General features: G+C 46.7%; 1 protein-coding gene across 1 annotated transcript in view; it reads right to left on the bottom strand.

Moving 5' to 3' along the window:
• Nucleotides 1–13,591, bottom strand: part of MRPL3 (mitochondrial ribosomal protein L3) — a 118,392-nt gene extending 104,801 nt beyond the window's left edge. The window contains exons 1-2 of the mRNA XM_073678087.1: nt 13,366–13,591; nt 9,813–9,994 (exon numbers count right to left, since the gene is read on the bottom strand). Coding sequence (XP_073534188.1) covers nt 9,813–9,994; nt 13,366–13,442 — 259 coding nt within the window. The 5' untranslated portion in view covers nt 13,443–13,591. The remainder of the gene's footprint in view (nt 1–9,812; nt 9,995–13,365) is intronic.
• Between the last annotated feature and the right edge of the window lie 7,971 nt (nt 13,592–21,562).

Genomic DNA, 21,562 nt, shown 5'->3' on the forward strand with positions numbered 1-21,562 from the left:
ACTTAGGCTCCCCAACCTATAGGTGCTACTCCTGGACCCAGGTATTTTCTCCTCATTATGACCCATCTTGACCATTTACACCACCATTAACCCTCTCCGTTATTTACCTAGGTCTCTAAAAACAGCATTCACAGCAACACCAGCTGGCCTGTCTCCATATAGTCCCCTAAATAAACCACATCAGGTCCACTCCCTTGAAATCTACTACAGTTTTCTACTGCCACCCATGGGACGAACCCGTCACCTATGAGCCCACATTGGACCACCTAAAACCAGGTAATTATCATCAAATCAAGGCCCCAACTACCACCTCCAATACAGTCACAATTTAACCTTTCTTCTATTATAATCAGAAGAACCACTAATCTGCTCATCTTCTAAAAAACCATCTCAAAAACGGATCCCACTGTCATATTAGGGACGTATCCGCCATCTGTGAGCCCACACCAAGAACTCCACCACCAGGTAATTATCATTAGCCCTAGGTTCTAACACTAGCACCCACCACAGCCATTAAATATACCTTCCTCTCTATCCACAGAGGAACTTCCATCCGATGCACCTTCTGAAAATCCATACCGCGGATCCCATCAGGATTCCATTTTACCTTCAATCTTTTAATTGTCTTTTTAGCCTTGGTCCAAAGACCACATCTAGATTTAACTATTCCACCCCTTCTTCTTCTAAATTATATTAAATAACCTAATTTTATTGTGACTTTGAATCTCTCCACTCATTCACTCTGGGGACTTCATGTCAATCCATTGACAATTATATCACTATCATACAATTTTATACTTTTATATTGATATTTTGATCTATTTATACTCACATACTATTTTTAAAATTGAGCTAGTACACCAACTAGCCATACTCTTGGTCTAAAGGGGAGCGCGAATTTACTCATTTGAAACCAATACTGACAGTCGTAACATGCTATCTGGACCATGAGAAGCAGAAATTACAGAAAGTTATGCTTTAGGCCACGTTCACACGATCAGTATTTCACATCAGTGTGAATCATACTGTGTGTGTATTGGGGGGGGGGGGGGGCAGGGAAGAATGCACTGTGGGAGAATCATACTGTGTGTATTGAGGGGGGGCAGGGAAGAATGCACTGTGGGGGAATCATACTGTGTGTGTATTGAGGGGGGGGCAGGGAAGAATGCACTGTGGGGGAATCATACTGTGGGTGTATTGAGGGGGTGAGCAGGGAAGAATGCACTGTGGGGGAATCATACTGTGTGTGTATTGAGGGGGGGGGGCAGGGAAGAATGCACTGTGGGGGAATCATACTGTGTGTGTATTGAGGGGGGGGGCAGGGAAGAATGCACTGTGGGGGAATCATACTGTGTGTGTATTGAGGGGGGGGGGCAGGGAAGAATGCACTGTGGGGGAATCATACTGTGTGTGTATTGAGGGGGGGCAGGGAAGAAAGCACTGTGGGAGAATCATACTGTGTGTGTATTGAGGGGGGGCAGGGAAGAATGCACTGTGGGGGAATCATACAGTGTGTGTATTGAGGGGGGGCAGAGAAGAATGCACTGTGGGGGAATCATACTGTGTGTATTGAGGGGGGGCAGGGAAGAATGTACTGTGGGGGAATCATACTGTGTGTGTATTGAGGGGGGGCAGGGAAGAATGCACTGTGGGGGAATCATACTGTGGGTGTATTGAGGGGGTGAGCAGGGAAGAATGCACTGTGGGGGAATCATACTGTGTGTGTATTGAGGGGGGGGCAGGGAAGAAAGCACTGTGGGGGAATCATACTGTGTGTGTATTGAGGGGGGGGCAGGGAAGAATGCACTGTGGGGGAATCATACTGTGTGTGTATTGAGGGGGGGGGGGCAGGGAAGAATGCACTGTGGGGGAATCATACTGTGTGTGTATTGAGGGGGGGGCAGGGAAGAATGCACTGTGGGGGAATCATACTGTGTGTGTATTGAGGGGGGGGCAGGGAAGAAAGCACTGTGGGAGAATCATACTGTGTGTGTATTGAGGGGGGGCAGGGAAGAATGCACTGTGGGGGAATCATACTGTGTGTGTGTATTGAGGGGGGGCAGGGAAGAATGCACTGTGGGGGAATCATACTGTGTGTATTGAGGGAGGGCAGGGAAGAATGCACTGTGGGAGAATCATACTGTGGGTGTATTGAGGGGGGGCAGAGAAGAATGCACTGTGGGGGAATCATACTGTGGGTGTATTGAGGGGGGGGCAGGGAAGAATGCACTGTGGGAGAATCATACTGTGGGTGTATTGAGGGGCGGCAGGGAAGAATGCACTGTGGGGGAATCATACTGTGTGTGTATTGAGGGGGGGCAGGGAAGAATGCACTGTGGGAGAATCATACTGTGGGTGTATTGAGGGGCGGCAGGGAAGAATGCACTGTGGGGGAATCATACTGTGTGTGTATTGAAGGGGGGCAGGGAAGAATGCACTGTGGGAGAATCATACTGTGGGTGTATTGAGGGGGGGGCAGGGAAGAATGCACTGTGGGGGAATCATAATGTGTGTGTATTGAGGGGGGGGCAGGGAAGAATGCACTGTGGGAGAATCATACTGTGTGTGTATTGAGGGGGGGGGCAGGGAAGAATGCACTGTGGGGCAATCATACTGTGTGTGTATTGAGGGGGGGCAGGGAATAAAGCACTGTGGGAGAATCATACTGTGTGTGTATTGAGGGGGGGGCAGGGAAGAATGCACTGTGGGGGAATCATACTGTGTGTGTATTGAGGGGAGGCAGGGAAGAATGCACTGTGGGAGAATCATACTTTGTGTGTATTGAGGGGAGGCAGGGAAGAATGCACTGTGGGAGAATCATACTGTGGGTGTATTGAGGGGCGGCAGGGAAGAATGCACTGTGGGAGAATCATACTGTGTGTGTGTATTGAGGGGGGGCAGGGAAGAATGCACTGTGGGGGAATCATACTGTGTGTGTGTATTGAGGGGGGGCAGGGAAGAATGCACTGTGGGGGAATCATACTGTGTGTGTATTGAGGGGGGGCAAGGAAGAATGCACTGTGGGGGAATCATACTGTGTGTGTGTATTGAGGGGGGGCAGGGAAGAATGCACTGTGGGAGAATCATACTGTGTGTGTGTATTGAGGGGGGGGCAGGGAAGAATGCACTGTGGGAGAATCATGCTGTGTGTGTGTATTTAGGGGGGGCAGGGAAGAATGCACTGTGGGAGAATCATACTGTGGGTGTATTGAGGGGGGGCAGGGAAGAATGCACTGTGGGGGAATCATACTGTGTGTGTATTGAGGGGGGGCAGGGAAGAATGCACTGTGGGGGAATCAAACTGTGTGTGTATTGAGGGGGGGCAGGGAAGAATGCACTGTGGGGGAATCATACTGTGTGTGTGTGTATTGAGGGGGGGCAGGGAAGAATGCACTGTGGGGGAATCATACTGTGTGTGTGCATTGAGGGGGGGCAGGGAAGAATGCACTGTGGGGGAATCATACTGTGTGTATTGAGGGGGGGGCAGGGAAGAATGCACTGTGGGAGAATCATACTGTGTGTATTGAGGGGGGCAGGGAAGAATGCACTGTGGGGGAATCATACTGTGTGTATTGAGGGGGGGCAGGGAAGAATGCACTGTGGGGGAATCATACTGTGTGTATTGAGGGGGGGGCAGGGAAGAATGCACTGTGGGAGAATCATACTGTGTGTGTATTGAGGGGGGGCAGGGAAGAATGCACTGTGGGGGAATCATACTGTGTGTATTGAGGGGGGGCAGGGAAGAATGCACTGTGGGGGAATCATACTGTGGGTGCATTGAGGGGGGGCAGGGAAGAATGCACTGTGGGGGAATCATACTGTGTGTATTGAGGGAGGGCAGGGAAGAATGCACTGTGGGGGAATCATACTGTGTGTGTGTATTGAGGGGGGGCAGGGAAGAATGCACTGTGGGGGAATCATACTGTGGGTGTATTGAGGGGCGGCAGGGAAGAATGCACTGTGGGGGAATCATACTGTGTGTATTGAGGGAGGGCAGGGAAGAATGCACTGTGGGGGAATCATACTGTGTGTGTATTGAGGGGGGGCAGGGAAGAATGCACTGTGGGGGAATAATACTGTGTGTGTATTGAGGGGGGGCAGGGAAGAATGCACTGTGGGGGAATCATACTGTGTGTGTGTATTGAGGGGGGGCAGGGAAGAATGCACTGTGGGAGAATCATACTGTGTGTGTATTGAGGGGTGGGGCAGGGAAGAATGCACTGTGGGGGAATCATACTGTGTGTGTGTATTGAGGGGGGGGGCAGGGAAGAATGCATTGTGGGGGAATCATACTGTGTGTATTGAGGGAGGGCAGGGAAGAATGCACTGTGGGGGAATCATACTGTGTGTGTATTGAGGGAGGGCAGGGAAGAATGCACTGTAGGAGAATCATACTGTGTGTGTATTGGGGGGGGCAGGGAAGAATGCACTGTGGGGGAATCATACTGTGTGTGTGTATTGAGGGGGGGCAGGGAAGAATGCACTGTGGGGGAATCATACTGTGGGTGTATTGAGGGGCGGCAGGGAAGAATGCACTGTGGGGGAATCATACTGTGTGTGTATTGAGGGGGGGCAGGGAAGAATGCACTGTGGGGGAATCATACTGTGTGTGTATTGAGGGGGGGCAGGGAAGAATGCACTGTGGGGGAATCATACTGTGTGTGTATTGAGGGGGGTGAGCAGGGAAGAATGCACTGTGGGGGAATCATACTGTGTGTGTATTGAGGGGGGGCAGGGAAGAATGCACTGTGGGGGAATCATACTGTGTGTGTATTGAGGGGGGGCAGGGAAGAATGCACTGTGGGGGAATCATACTGTGTGTGTGTATTGAGGGGGGGCAGGGAAGAATGCACTGTGGGGGAATCATACTGTGTGTGTGTGTATTGAGGGGGGGCAGGGAAGAATGCACTGTGGGGGAATCATACTGTGTGTGTGTATTGAGGGGGGGGGCAGGGAAGAATGCATTGTGGGGGAATCATACTGTGTGTGTATTGAGGGGGGGCAGGGAAGAATGCACTGTGGGGGAATCATACTGGGTGTATTAAGGGGGGGGCAGGGAAGAATGCATTGTGGGGGAATCATACTGTGTGTATTGAGGTGGGGCAGGGAAGAATGCACTGTGGGGGAATCATACTGTGTGTGTGTATTGAGGGGGGGCAGGGAAGAATGCACTGTGGAGGAATCATACTGTGTGTGTATTGAGGGGGGGCAGGGAAGAATGCATTGTGGGGGAATCATACTGTGTGTGTGTATTGAGGGGGGGCAGGGAAGAATGCATTGTGGGGGAATCATACTGTGTGTATTGAGGGGGGGCAGGGAAGAATGCACTGTGGGAGAATCATACTGTGTGTGTATTGGGGGAATGCACTGTGGAGGAATCATACTGTGTGTGGGGACTGCAAGTGTAAAATAAAGAAAAAATAAAAATTAACACTTTGTGCACCACAGTATGTGCCCCTCTTTCTCATTAGGCTGGGCAGTATGTACAATACTGTAGTATTCCAATGCATTGTTAAATTGATTATCTTCGTACGTATGCAATCAGGTAGATACGTGAGCCCTTCAGTAAACTTCAGGCTGCCATGAAAACATCATCAGAAGTGATGGGACGCCTTCTCTATATCCAATCTCTTAAATGCTGCTGTCATGATTGACAAAGAATTTTAATGGTGAATGTTTTTTATTTCTATAGTGCCAACATATTCCATATAGCTTTGCAATTCAGAGGGGACATATATAAATATCAGATATTACAAAGTCACAAATAACTAGACAACTTACACAAGCGGAGTGAGGCTCCTGCTCACAAGTTTACACTCTATGAGGAAATAGGGAACACAAAAGCTAAAAAGTGCTTGTCGTGTACGGTCCAGTCATTAGTATAATAAATAGGGATATAACTAAAGCTGCATGAACCGGACATAAACCAGTATGTTTAGAAGTACAGATCCAAATTGCTACTGAGTGCATGAAGGCTGTCGAAACAGATAATAGAAAGGACAAGATTCTGAGGAATATTTTGGAAAAGAGAACTGGGAATTGTTAGATTCGCGAGGTAATAGTCTAAAGAGATGTGTTTTTAGGGCGCGTTTAAAACTGTGCATAGTAGAAATTATCCAGATTGCCTGGGGTAGAGCATTCCAGAGCACTGGCACAGCACGGGAGAAGTCCTGGAGACGGAAGTGGTAGATTTTGATTATAGAGGATGTTAGTCTTAGGTCATTCGTGGAACAGACAGAAAATGTAGGATGGTAGACAGAGATGAAAGAGGAGATATAGGGAAGTGCAGAACTGAGGAGCGCTCTGTCGATGACTGTGACATGTTTATGCTGTATTCTCCAGCGGATGAGCAAATAATGTAATGACCGGCACACGGTGAAGGCATCGGTGTAGCAGATGTACAGAAAAGATCCTGGCTGCTGCATTCAGCATAGATTAGAGAGGGGAGTTTAGTAAGAGGAAGACCGATTAGTAGCAAGTTGCAGTACTACAGAGGAGAATAAGGGTGACAGTAAGGCTTTTTGTTGTCTTTTTAGTGATCACAGTTAGCACCCATCACAGCAGTTACTGGGATGTGGAGTTAAGAGGTTACCGTGGCGATTTCCACAGAAATAGCAGCTCATTTCCAGTTATACTAACCCGGGGTCAGCTGGGTGCACTTACATTTTCACAAATAAGCACGACACATGACTGGCATGACCAGTAATGATGCTAGATTGTTGCTGGTTTGCAATGATGAGTACTGTTTTTCTTTTACTTTATCTTAGGATGTAGCATTGGAAAAGCTCCCAACAACATGGAACAGGTCCATAAAAAAAGGATACTGGGACATTGGAGCTGGCCGAGTACCTCCATCTGACCAGCTTCAGAGCAGACCAGCCAAACTAAGGAGGCCGGTAACACAGCAGGCCAGCAGTAAACTGTACAATTAAGATTCCCTCTTTTCTTGAGAAAGCAGAAGCTTTTTAATAAGAGGTAAAATCACAAAGTTGCTTGTTTTTTTCAGTTGCTTGTTTTTACAAGCAATTTGCAATTTTAACCATTGATGTACATGAGATAATCCTTTAAGGCTATGTGCCCACGATGCAGAAATGCTCCGGATTTTTCCTGAGCGTTTCTGCATCTCCCCTGGCAGAAAAAACGCATGCGGATTGTACGTGCGTTTTCCTGCCAGGGACAAGCGGAAGTGAAGCGTTCTTCACATGCATTTCCGCATGCGGGTTGACAAGCGCTTTCCAAGCGATTTTAGCATCACTTGGAAAGTGCTTGTCAACTTGGTCACACTATATAAATCCATGCAACCGGCATGGATTTATATAGTGTGACCCCAAAGAATGGTTAAAAATCAAAAAATAAATCTATACTTACCTTCCGATGGCCCCTGGAGTCTTGCTTCGCTGCGTTCAGGCTGCTGGCAGATCGCGTTACACTGAAGGACCTGCCGACGTCAGCATCGCGTGACCCATCATATGACTATGACATCAGCGCAGGTCCTTCAGTCCACCGCGATCTGCCGGCATGGGAGGACGAGCACAGCGGGGGCCACCAGAAAGTAAATATAACATTTATTTTTTATTTTATTCTTTTTTTTACAGGTTCTATGGTACCCGGGTCCGGAGGAGAGTCTCCTGTCCTCCACACCCGGGTACCATCCCACATTAGAACGCATGGAATGCGCATCTACATATACAGTGATGCGGAATCCATGCGTTCCAATGCAAGTCAATGGCAGCGAAAAGGCAGCGCTTCCGCAAAATAATTGGCAGTGCTGCGTTTTTTTCCGCAATGATAATCCGCAGCGGAAATTTCAACATAATGTGCACAGCACATGCGGATTATCATTGGGGAACATGGCACATCTACTACCATGCATTTTTTAAGCTTTTCTGCAGCGTTTTTGCCACTGTGGAAACGCTTAAAAAACACATTGTGGGCACACAGCCTTAAAGGGAATCAGTCAGTGAGATTAACCCTTCTACATTGTATATTTGGGAATGCAGGTCTTTGAAAGCTAAATAAACAATTTTATGTTCTATTTGTTCCAGCATTCCCAAGAAATTAGCCATTTAATTCATATGCAAATGAGGTGTTACATATTCTTGGCATGACAGAGCACACCCCGAGCCTCTGCCTCCTGAAGTTGTTTCCCCACCTTGCTCCTTCTTCTTTAGCTTGATTGATAGCTCGCTGTGTGTGTGATGTCAGGAGCCAGGTAAGGAAACCTGTGAGCTATCAATCAAGCTAACAAAGTTGATGATGGGAAAAGACACAACCTTGGGAGGCAGAGGCTCAGGAAGTGCTTTGTTACACCCAGAGCACCTAATGCTTCACTTGTATATGAATTAAAGGGTCGCTTTAAAGGAAAAGATAAAAATGTGTCCATGGAATTAGCTTTCAACACCTGCATGCCCAAATATGCGGTTTAAGGAGGTTGATCCATCCAGATTCCCTTTAACATACACTGAAAATCCACAGAATGAGTACCGTATATAGATTTATAGAACCCAACTGCTTACGTAAATGCAGTATGCACAGCAACTCCCCTGAAAAATGGTGCCCTACTTTATCTAATGTTGCAGGGTCAGTCATTCCGTATGTGCATACCATGTAGGCGTCCTTCTCCAACCTCCAGCTATAATGTATACATTTCCCCTCCTGGAGGAAAGAAATCCAAAATAAAATGTCTTTTTTGCTGTTGTCCAAGAGCATAGTCTACTATAGTGATTTATTGGACCAATAGACTGACACTGATGGAAAGGACGCCAAGTAGAGTCTAAAATGTCATATTGTAGCTTTGCCTCACTGCAGGACAACAGCTTTGTCTGGAGAACCTCTCAATTCCATTTTTCAAGAACTCAAGACAGAGACCCCCTGATGGAGTACAAAGTGGAGAGGAACACTTTACATTGGCACATGTACAAGTAAATCACAGCAGCAGTAGTGATAAACACTGTTGGATTTACCGAAATTTAAGTAGTCAATAGCAAGGCAAATAAAATATAACTTTTACTAAATAATGATTAAAATGATTTAGGAACAAACAATTAACACTTAAAAGCAGTCATATGTGGAGTAGTGCTTTACCGTCTAATAAAGGGTGAATCTCTCAGAATATAGGCCATATAGCCACCAAAAACCACCATGAGACAGTTATCAAGACATGAACATATATCAGGCGTAAATTTTTGATTAGGATATAGTTCAATTAACAGTCGATCTCATTAGCATATCCTATCCATAGGACAGTTACATAAATAGGTAATGCAACCAAGTGACATATAAACACCCCTATAATTCTCATGTGGTGCAGATCTCTAAGCTTAGTTGAGAATAAATGATAGCAAAACCTCCTACAAGGAGGTGTATCTACCAACCACCCCAATGCTGGGTATCCTATGGATAGGATATGCTAATGATATTGGCTGTTAACTGAACTATAGCCTAATCAAAAATTTAAGCCTGATATATGTTCATGTCTTGATACTTGTCTCATGGTGGTTTTTGGTGGCTATATGGTCTATATTCGGAGGGATTCACCCTTTATTAGACGGTAAAGCACTACTCCACATATGACTGCTTTTAAGTGTTAATTGTTTATTCCTAAATCATTTTAATCATTATTTAGTAAAAGTTATATTTATTTGCCTTGCTATTGACTGCAAGTAAATCACAACACAAAACTTGCTAGTGCCCTACATATGAATCAGGCAACATAAAGTCAAGAAAAAGCTGATTTCCACTGAATAAAATGAAGAAACAAAAAAGAATGCTTTACCGATAATCTTATATATGATGTAAATCCATTCACCTACCTGGTTTCCAAGGCATTATAGGCCATGGCTCATCCTTCAGAGGACAAAGTTTGCTCGCAGTCATATTCTTGTATTCTTCTGAAGTCATCTGTTTCATATATTCTTTATTTTGTTTGGAGAGATGTTCATCCCACCAGGTATTAGTGCTGTTGTATCGGGCTAGCAGGACACTGGTGGTACAGCTGTGGAGAGGTGGGAAAACAATCAACACCAAGGAATCGCTATTCCAACGTATATTTAGGGCTCAGATGAACATATTAAAAGCCTGCGTGCTGTCTGTCTGCAAAACTGATATCGTACAGACATCACACTGACCGATGCAAGTAAATTTGGTAGTTCACATAAACGTTTTTACACAAGGACCAGTGGTCTGCATGTGTATAAAAAACCGGATCACATACGAGTTGCCAATCATTTACCATGAGTTTTTAACAAATATTTTACAATTATAAAGATAAGATTCGGTACTTGACTTTTATTATTTATTAAATTTTTCATGTAAAAACGGATGCCATATGGACATGAAAAATGGACACACAGATCACACATGAAAAATATGCATTTTTTTTCTGGACGTAAAACAGGTGATTTTGCATATACTTGTGTGAACCCAGCCCTAAAGGAGCTGTCCAGTCTAAAACAACAAGTTTGCAGTCACTACGTGACTGCACACTTGTGAATCCTTGCTGTGTGCTGTGAGGATTCTCCCCTGCCGATGATGTCATGTTATCTGACCGCAAGTAAGCGATTTGCATACTTCTGGTCACAATCTGACAAGACTGTTTCCGGGCCTTACAGTTGTAATGAGCGAGGCAGCAACCATCCAGTCAGAATGTGGCCGGCAGTATGCATATCCGTACTAGCAATCGCACGACAGCCGTTCCCAGGGCTGACGCCGGAGAATCCTCACAGCACACGCGATGTGAGGATTCACAAGTCTGTAGTCACATTGAGTGACTGCTGACTGGTAGTTTTAGACTGGACCACCAATTTAAGTAGATTAACATTATTCCGTTATCAGAGGAGGGGGCATGGTCGGTCTAGCAGGTGCATGAGCTGTACTCCAGGTAGTGATAATGTCCTAGTGATAAAACCTTCATTGTAAGTAAACAACAGCACACAGCCTGATAAGTGACACATTGCTGAGCTCAATGTTTTAACCCCTACCTCATGGTGTCCTCAGATAACATAGCCATAACCTGCACTTTCAAGGGGTTATTCACAGCTGGGTACTGGAGATCAGCTCTTATTGAAGAGATTACCAAAGAAGCAGATTTGCAGTACCAGGCAGCAGCCACTAAGCAATGCGCACAGCTGTCCTGTCCTACAGTGCCTACAAGTAGTATTCAACCCCCTGCAGATTTAGCTGGTTTGATAAGATGCAAATAAGTTAGAGCCTTCAAACTGCAAACGAGAGTAGGTTTTATGAACAGAAGCATAAATCTTACAAACCAAAAAGTTATGTTGCTCAGTTGAATTTTATTAAATTTTAAACATAAAAGTGTGGGTCAATTATTATACAACCCCTATGTTTAATATTTTGTGGAATAACCCTTGTTTGCAATTACAGCTAATAATCGTCTTTTATAAGACCTGATCAGGCCGGCACAGGTCTGTGGAGTTATCTTGGCCCACTCCTCCATGCAGATCTTCTCCAAGTTATCTAGGTTCTTTGGGTGTCTCATGTGGACTTTATTCTTGAGCTCCTTCCACAAGTTTTCAATTGGGTTAAGTTCAGGAGACTGACTAGGCCACTCCAACACCTTGACTTTTTCCCTCTTGAACCAGGCCTTGGTTTTCTTGGCTGTGTGCTTTGGGTCGTTGTCTTGTTGGAAGATGAAATTACGACCCATCTTAAGATCCTTGATGGAGGAGCGGAGGTTCTTGGCCAAAATCTCCAGGTAGGCCGTGCTATCCATCTTCCCATGGATGCGGACCAGATGGCCAGGCCCCTTGGCTGAGAAACAGCCCCACAGCATGATGCTGCCACCACCATGCTTGACTGTAGGGATGGTATTCTTGGGGTCTTATGCAGTGCCATCCAGTCTCCAAACGTCACGTGTGTGGTTGGCACCAAAGATCTCGATCTTGGTCTCATCAGACCATAGAACCTTGAACCAGTCTGTCTCAGAGTCCTCCAAGTGATCATGAGCAAACTGTAGACGAGCCTTGACATGACGCTTTGATAGTAAAGGTACCTTACGGGCTCGTCTGGAACGGAGACCATTGCGGTGGAGTACGTTACTTATGTTATTGACTGAAACCAATGTCCCCACTGCCATGAGATCTTCCCGGAGCTCCTTCCTTGTTGTCCTTGGGTTAGCCTTGACTCTTCGGACAAGCCTGGCCTCGGCAAGGGAGGACACTTTCAAAGGCTGTCCAGGCCGTGGAAGGCTAACAGTAGTTCCATAAGCCTTCCACTTACGGATGATGCTCCCAACAGTGGACACAGGTAGGCCCAACTCCTTGGAAAGGGTTTTGTACCCCTTGCCAGCCTTGTGACCCTCCACGATCTTGTCACTGATAGCCTTGGAATGCTCCTTTGTCTTTCTCATGTTGACCATGTCTGAGTGCTGTTCACAAGTTTGGGGAGGGTCTTAAATAGTCGGAAAAGGCTGGCAAAAGAGATCTTTAATCCACACATGTGAAGCTCATTATTCTTGGTGCCTGAACTACTTCTTAATACTTTAGGGGGACCAAACAGAATTCTTGTGGTTTGAGGGGTTGAATAATAAATGACACTCTGAATTAACTTTTAACGTTTTAAAAAAAAAAAAAAAAAAAAAAATTTGCTGCAGTGCATTTCCCACTTCCAGGCTGATCTACAGTACAAATGTCACAATGCCAAGTTAATTCCGCATGTGTCAACCAGCTAAATCTGCAGGGGGTTGAATACTACTTGTAGGCACTGTATATACTGTTTACATCCAGCTGCTGACATAGGTGATAACTGCTGATCAGTGGGAGCTAAGTGACAGACAACCACTGAGCTTATATTGATGATATATCCTAAGAGTAAGACCTCAATATAAATGTAGTGAACAAGCCCTTAAAATGCGACATGCATTTCTGTAGCAGAAATTGGAAATTGACCCACAGAAGTGCAGCTGCAAGTGCAATAGATCTGCAATGACATTTCCATGTGAAATAAATAGCATACAACTAATTCCTATAGCAAAGTGTTTACTGCCATGCAGACAAAAGAAATGTTCCATTACATGTTCTCAAGGCTGTATGAAGCTCATTACCACACATGGGATGTGGCTGCTGGCACAGAATTGGCATGGGATCAGAAAGGTATCAGAAGAAATCAAAGGGCGCAGAGGCCATCACAAATACAGGGCCCTGGGGGCAACAGCTATCTGATGACTGGCAGCCTGATGACACAGCCATGCAACAGTGTCATGAGATCTGCTCCCTGCAGGACCTATGATATGAAGTCTGAGCACTATAGCATCCTCCATGTGACATATATATATATATTATATACACACACTATGACGTGATGCAGCCACACCACTGTGTACACAGAGCCATGCCGTCTGCCACTCACCAGTCATTCACAGCATGGCTCCTGCCCAGCGACGTGCACCGAGCAGAGAGCAGCCTCCAGCCCAGCCCCGCCGCCATTGTCACCCGGTGGGCTATCTCTTGTGCCGGGCACAGGTATCACTTCTACCGACACCAGAATCTTGTCCTTTGCGGAGCATGAGAAAGTCACCGGAGTCTTCCTGTCCGTCACTTTATTCCTCCGCCCGGAAACAGGACGCTGGTGGAGAGAAGTTCCGCCTGCGCTGTGGCTGTGCTGCTCTCCTGCCTCTCCCCTACAGGTGACCAGAAAGTGTAATAAGATCAGTAAATAAAGGCAGAGTGCAATAATATCGATGGAATAAGAATATTGTTATTAATAATTATAATAATAATACCACTCTGTGCTCAGATAATAGTTGTTACGTGGCACTCTTATAACTGTGCACGGATAGGATTCCACTCCCAGTAAGTCAATGAAGAATCTGGCATTCAATGGTTGATGCAAAAAATTGAAAGAAAATCTTTATTACATAGCAAAATTTCTGATTTGCATATTTATCATTTCGGTCTACATTGGCCTTCTACATACTGATAAAGCAATGAATGACAGTTTCAGGAGATAAAGATGTCAGGTTCATAGCATGAACCGCTGGTCCTCTAAGGGTATGTGCACACGTTCAGGATTTGAATCAGAAATTTGGGCAGCGTTTATGCATCTCCTTGGCAGGAAAAACGCTGCGGAAAAACATGCGGTCTGCCACAATTTTGATGTTTTTTTTTTATGTGTTTTTATACATCAATGAATGCTTTTTGGAGCTAAATAAAGTTATTTAGTAATTACATTCATGTAATTTCTGGGGCAGCTGGGAGCTGCTATTTTTAGCCTAGGAAGGTACCATTAGGCAAGCATGGTCCCTGGCTATTATTAATAGCTCACAGCTGGTTCATTAACTGGTACGTCCCCATAAACAGCAACAAGCAGCACTTTGGACGCAGCATATTTTTGCTACTTCCAAAACGCTATGTTCTAATGCTGCACTTTTGTGGTCGGTACATGTGAATCCACGGCATATAATGACACGTCAATCGGTCAAAATCTGCAGCGGCGACTATCATGTCCGCTACAGAAATTGACATGCTGTGGGTGAGTTTGGGTACATTATAGAGCGTCAAACCCGCAGCGTCCAGATGTTACAGCATAGTGGATAATAATAGATCTCCTAAAGGAAAAAAAAATGGCGCTATCTAAGCGTAGTAAGATTTGATTAATTAAAAGGGTGAGTATATATAGGAAATTAAGCCTAACTTAAAAGTCTAGTGGGTATCATAAGAATAATTATATAAATAATAAACATATAAAGGATACCTCAGACACATCGGAGATATGTAGAATATATTATAATTTTATTAAATACAGAATATTTTTATATAAAAAGCATCACATAGTAAGTGTTGGGAGGAGAGCAGCTAAAAACGATAAGGGGATACAAAGTTCAGAATCCCGATAAGTGACAAAAAGGAATGCACTGAGTGTACCAGGTCACTGCAAACACTATAAACTGTTATATAAGCATATCTAGTACAACTGATACAGTAGAAATCCAGCAGATCTGGATATATGTGAAAATACAAATCAATAGATATAAGAAATAGGTAAATATCACATGACAGCTAAAAATAGAAGAGACTAATAAATGTCACATGATAGTTCAGCTCAATCCAACATATATCAGCTAAATGCAAGGGGATATTTGAGCTATTATAGTGCATGTGAAATGATAACTGGCATACCATTTGGTCATCTAGTAGTAATGATACGGCATGCTAGGTAATAGAGTGAATGTCAGCTAGATATAAGTACCTTGAGTCATGGTGGGGAACCTGGGACCTGTGAGAGCAGTCAACCAGGCACTATATTATGCATATTATAAAATGTGTTGTGTATATAGTTTTTATTTGTTTTATATTAGTGTGAATAAAACAATTTTACTTACAAGCAACCTGAAGTTCCTGCACCTTGATCTCACTCAGTGACAGACAGCGTCATCACCTGGTTCTCCTTTTTAGCATAGTGGATGGGATCTCTAGAAATCCCATGTCCACTATGCGTGCATCAGAGGCTGCAAATCGCCCGTGGATACTGACATGCGGCACGTCTTTCAGGACCACAGCATGTCAAATTCACTTGTGGAGCTGCTACTCTCCGCAACAGAAATTTGACCACTAGAAAGTATTGAATGCGGTAAATACGCATGGTTCAGTGAACACATGTGGATTTACCTGCGTTCCATAGAATGCAACGTTTTGGACACAGCAAAAATATGCATCCTACGCGCTGCTAAGTCTAAATCATCGGCACAGAGCCTAAAATGTAAAAAAAAAAAATGGTGTGGGCTCCCACATCATTTTTATAACCAGCACAGGGAAAGCCGACCGCTGGGAGCTGATATTAGTAGCCGGGGAAGGGGCCATTAGCCAAAAATGTTCCCTGGCCAATAATATTAGCCCACAGCTGTTTGCTTTGCCTTTACTGGCTAGATTACAGGGGGACCCCAGAAAAAAATTGACGTATTGTCCCCCTATAAAATCTAACCAGAAAAGGCTAAACAGACAGCTGCGGGCTGATACTAATAACCAGGGAAGGGGCCATGGGTACTAGCCCCCTCTGCAGCTAATAATATCACCCCTCAGCGGTCCCAGAAATGGTTCATCCATAAAATGCGCCAAAGCTGGCACTTAGCCTCCGCTCTTCCCACTGTCCTGTTGCGGTGGTGAGTGGGGTTGGGGTTCACATCAGCCTTGTATTGGCAGCTGACGTGAAGCTCATATTTAGTAACGGAGGGCGTCTATGAGACCCCCCCATTACTAACCGCGTATTAAAGTTTACGCCGCTTTTTCAATAAAAGACACGGCCAGAGTAAAGTATTTTAATGAAATAAAAATACACACGGTTTTAATAATTTTTTTATTATATGCTCAGTCCCCGAATCCCTCGTCACCTGAAAAAAAAAAAAAAGTAAAAAACAACCCTCACCTGTGCGCTGTCACAACGTAATCCATTGGATTGTTCCTCGACGATCCGGGTCACTTCTACAGCAGTGACATCAGCGATCACTGATGTCACTGCTGTAGAAGACAGCAATATACACTGACAGGAGTGTAAAATCACTCCTGTCAGTGTACATGGCTCTGCTGCAGGACTGAGGTCACATGGGTTCATCAGCTAAAGATCAACTGATCAGCCCCAGTGACCTCATACTGTATCAGTGATAGGTGGGAACATTCTCAGGAATGCCGTAAAGTGAGGTCACGTGAGCTCTGAGCTGATCTTTAGCTGAGAGCTGACGTGACTTCAGGTCCTGGCAGCGCAACGATGTACACTACCGGGAACGAGAGCTGGGCTGAACACATCGCGAGGACCAGGAGGACGCCGGACTGGTGAGAATAGTGCTTTTTTATTTATTTTTCTTTCTTTACACCGTGTGTAGTCCCGGCTCATCTGGGGAGACTTCTACTCCCCTCAGCCACGCCGCTCTCACTGTTATCAGCGGGATCGGCGGTCGGATGATTGGAGTAGTGGTCCTCCCCAGCCGACCTGGGTACCACTCTATGCAGCGTTTTTGCAGCGTTTCCCCTGCCCATTGACTTTAATTGATCTGCCGCAAATTTGCAGGTATAAATATTATACCTGCGATTTTGCTCCGGTTCAGTTAAAGTCAATGGGCAGGAAACGCTGCGGAAACGCTGCATAGAAAGGACATGATGCGTTTTTAAACGCAATGCCAATCCTGAGCGGAAATTTCCGCATCACAGCACATCAGGATTGCCATCTCTCAGTTAAAATTTTAAGTTCTTGAACACAACCCTGTACCCTGTTTTACAATATTCCTCATAGTCCCCTGATCTGAACATAATTGAAAATCTGTGGCCAGACCTCAAAATAGCAGTGTTTGCAAGATGACCCAGCAATCTCACAGAACTGGAAGAATTTTCCAAGGGAGAATGGAAGAAAATCCCTCAAACAAGAATTGAAAGACTCTTGGCTGGCTACAAAAAGCGCTTATGACGCGCTCCCTGGGCCGAGTGTGCACGTGTGTGGGATACCCGGAGTCAGGTCTCTGGGGGTTGTAGTCTCCGTGGCGGCGACCCGGTCCCGTGGCTCAGGGTGGTCAAACCAGTGGCAGTCTTTATAGGGTTTTTGTGGTTTATTGTCCGACTACGCCACCCGTGGATTGCGGTCAGGGTGTACCGCCGCTGCGAGGCAGTCCGCTGAGGCTGGTGTGGTGTGCGCAGCTAAAGATGGGATAACTCCCCACGGGAAGAGTATGGCCTCAGGGCAGGGAATGTGGATGATGGGAGTGATGGTGTGCGGGCGTCCCAGTACTAGTAGTGCTGTATGCGGTGAGAAAGCAGGAACGACTCAGAGTCTTTGCAGTGCAGTTCAGGGTCTTTACTGATGATATTAAGGCAGACCCTCCCGGGAGTACTGGCTAGCATAAGGGGCCTGGTCAGTCTGCGAGCAAGCAGGAGTTCCCCTGGCCAGGTGGAGTTGTAGGCCTCCCTGTCTATCTGCACTCTTCCTGGCTACCTTGCTGTAAGTGAGTGGAAGTAGCCCACGTCCCTGAGTATACCGTGTGGTGCTCACCCGTATGGCTGGTGACTTGGGGCCTTCTGATAGCCTCCGCTCCTCGATGGCGGTGCTGGTCCCTTCCTTGTGACTGAGCCTCCGGGCTTCTATGGCCAGAGGACCTGGAATCCCCTGCCGGCTCTGTTCTGCTGCTGGACTTAGAGGTTCCCACAGCCTCGGACTCCGTTGTCCGGTAGTAGTCTCTTCAGCCAGGACGAGCAATATATCTGCTTCCAGTCCCTGGCACTCAGCTCCTGCTCCTACAGAGCTCCTAGCTGTTTCTCGCCCTCTGTCTGGAACTTCACTCCAGACTCTGTCTGTCTAACCCCGCCCCAGACCCAGTTTATATAGGGCAGATTCCTCCCCTCCCAGGTCAGGGCAGGAGGTGTTGCATGCTTAAGGGCTCCTGACCAGGAAACCTCCCACTTGCTCTCAGATGTAATATTTCTATTACTGTGGTAACCAGACCCCTGGGGTGCCACATTCCCCCCTAGTAAATTTTAGTACTCCGGGACTAAACACATTTTTAAGAAAACACAAGTACAGGGTATAAACAATAATACAACAACATATGTACAAGAAGCTTTAGTCTTTAGAGGTCACGGCATGTCCGTAACCGGGTGTCCATGTCACCCAACAAGGTGAAGTCTTGGAACAGAGTAGGGGACCTGTCCAAAGCAAGCCCCAAACGTTGGCCCTGGGCGTGGCTGCAAGGCTGAGGCTACCTACTTTGGGCCACAAGGAGGCCACGCCAGACAGGTTTTTCTCTTCCGCGGCCATCTTCGCAAGAGGCACCAAGGTGCAACTATCTACAATGTAGTTCCGGTTACTCAGCGTCCATAACCTGTCAGTCCAAATAAACCTGCAGGGTAACTAGAGAAACATAATTATTAACCAGGTAACAAAAACATAAACCTTTTTCAACATTGGCAATTTACAAGCAAATTCACATTACATTTTAGATTTTCCAGCGAGCGCGCATTTGTCCTCTAGTGCTCCTGGTGGACCTACGTAACCCACTATCTGGTTCTGCACTACAGGGTGTAGAAGGTGTTGCGGGTAGGCCTGGCAGCTTTCTGCGTACTCTTTGGCTTACTAGGGGCATGGCAGGCTCACTACTAGCAGAGGGTTGATTCTCCTGGGCTGCTGGTATGGATTCTTCTGCCTCCTGGGCCGGCTGCTCTTCCGACACTCCCTGCTCTTCTGTAGGCCCTTGAGAGGCTGGCTGGAGAAAGGTGAGGACGGGTACCACGACTGCGTTGTTGATTTGAGTCCAGGACCGGGAAAAGTCTCTGAGTACGGTACTGATCATTTCTTCCCTTTCCTCTTCGGGTTGAGGGTTCTCTTGATCTTCGTCAGGGCTTTGCAGCTGCTCGGGACACTTCTTCAGGTGGTCTCTGGAGACAATGGCTGTGGTCTCTCCTCCATCCTTACTGATTACACAAATTTTTGGGTTATCTTGACTTGAAGGCAGTACCGTGTACGGGTCCTTCTCCCACTGGTCGTCCAACTTGTGGAGCCGCCTCTTTCTCTTCAAGACCTGCTCTCCAGGTACCAGGGGAACAGCGGGAGCATGCTGGTTATAAGTCTTCTCTTGCCTTTCTCTTGCTTGAGACAGACTTCGCTCGACGCTCTCCTGTACTTTCCGATACTGCTGCTGCCGTTCTGTATTCCAGTCTGCCTCTGGCGAGGTGTCCTCAGTTGTCAGGACTCCCATATCCAGGTCAATAGGCAGCTTACCAGGTCTTGCTCTCATAAGGTAAGCCGGGGTACAGTTGGTGGAACCTACAGGGATGTGATTATATAAGTCCACCAGATCAGGCAGTTTTTCAGGCCACAGACTGTGTTCTTCCAGGGGCAACGTTTTTAGCAAGTCTATCACCACCTGGTTCATTTTCTCACATAGTCCGTTGGTCTGAGGGTGATAGGGCGTTGTTCTTATCTTCCTGCAGCCATACAGATTGCAGAACTCTTGGAAGACCTCCGCTTCGAAGGCTGGCCCTTGGTCAGTCAACACTTGCTCCGGATACCTGTGTGGATGGCAGAAGTGCTGCTGGAAGGCTCTAGCTGCTGTTTGAGCCGTTAAGTCCTTGACAGGGACCACCACCAGGAACCGGGAGTAGTGATCTACGATGGTGAGGGCGTAGACGTACCCAGATTTGCTTGGAGCCAGTTTCACATGGTCCAGGGCTACCAGTTCCAGTGGCTGTCTGGTGATGATGGGCTGCAGGGGAGTCTTCTGGCTGGTGCGGTCCTTCCTTCTTAGGTTGCACGGGCCACAGTCTCTACACCACCTCTCGATGGCTCCTCTCATGCCTACCCAGTAGAACCGTCCACGCAACAGGAACTCCAGCTTCTTCCATCCGAAGTGTCCTGCTCCGTCATGGTATGCCTCCAGAACCATAGCCGCGTCTCGTCTTGTGACCACTACCTGCCAGGTCAGCTCATGTGTTCTTGAGTTGACCATTCTCCGGCACAGCTTCTCCTTGTAAAGAAACAGTTTACTTTTCTCCTTCCACAGTTGCTTGGTTTCCTTCGGAGCATCTGGGTCAAGACGGGCATCAGCCTGTGTCAGCATTTCCTTCACCAGACGGACTGCGGGATCACTGTCTTGCGTCTCCGCCCAGCTGTAGTGGGGTAAGGGATTGAACGTGGCAGAGCGCCTGTCCCTTACACTGTGGGAATACAGGGTAATCCCATGACGGTGGAACGCAGGGAGTTCGACCTCTTCCAGTTCTTCTGGATCTTCCCCTACGTCCGGTAAGTTTGGCATTCTGGACAGGGCATCCGCGTTGGCATTTGAGCGTCCCGCCCGGCATTTGATGGTGAATTCATAGCTGGACAGGCGGGCCATCCATCTCTGCTCCAGGGCACCAAGCCTTTCAGTGTCCAGGTGTGTCAACGGATTGTTATCCGTGTACACGGTGAACTTGGAAGAGGCAAGGTAATGCTTGAAACGTTCGGTCACTGCCCACATCACTGCCAGGAACTCTAGCTTGAATGAGCTATAACTCTCAGGGTTTCTCTCTGTGGGCCGTAGTTTTCGGCTGGCGTAAGCGATTACCCGTTCTTTCCCCTGCTGGATCTGGGACAGTACGGCACCTAGCCTGATGTTGCTCGCATCCGTGTGGAGGATAAAGGGCTGGCTGTAGTCAGGGTACGCCAGGATTTCATCCCCCGTGAGGGCCATCTTCAGCTGGCGGAAGGACTCCTCTTCCACCTTTTCCCACCTGAAGGGCGGCTTCTGGGTTTTGGCCTTCCTGGATTGACCTATCAGGAGGTCCTGCATAGGAGCTGCCATTTTGGTGAAACCGGGAATGAATCTTCGGTAGTAGCCTACCAACCCGAGGTACTGCCACACTTCCTTTATGCTGGAGGGTCTTGGCCAGTCTTTAATCACGGTGATCTTATCGGGGTCGGGAGCCACTCCGTCAGCACTCACCACGTGTCCCAGGTACTGTACATTTGGTTTCAGTAGGTGACACTTGGAGGGTTTCACCTTTAGGCCGTAGCTTGCCAGGGCGTCAAACACTTCTGCCAGGTGTTTCAGATGGTCCTCGTAGGTTTTGGAATAGACGATGAGATCGTCCAG

Source organism: Phyllobates terribilis, unplaced genomic scaffold (genome assembly GCF_046119375.1).
Source record: "Phyllobates terribilis strain yellow unplaced genomic scaffold, ASM4611937v1 Scaffold_4__5_contigs__length_816908805, whole genome shotgun sequence".
NCBI lineage: Eukaryota > Metazoa > Chordata > Amphibia > Anura > Dendrobatidae > Phyllobates > Phyllobates terribilis.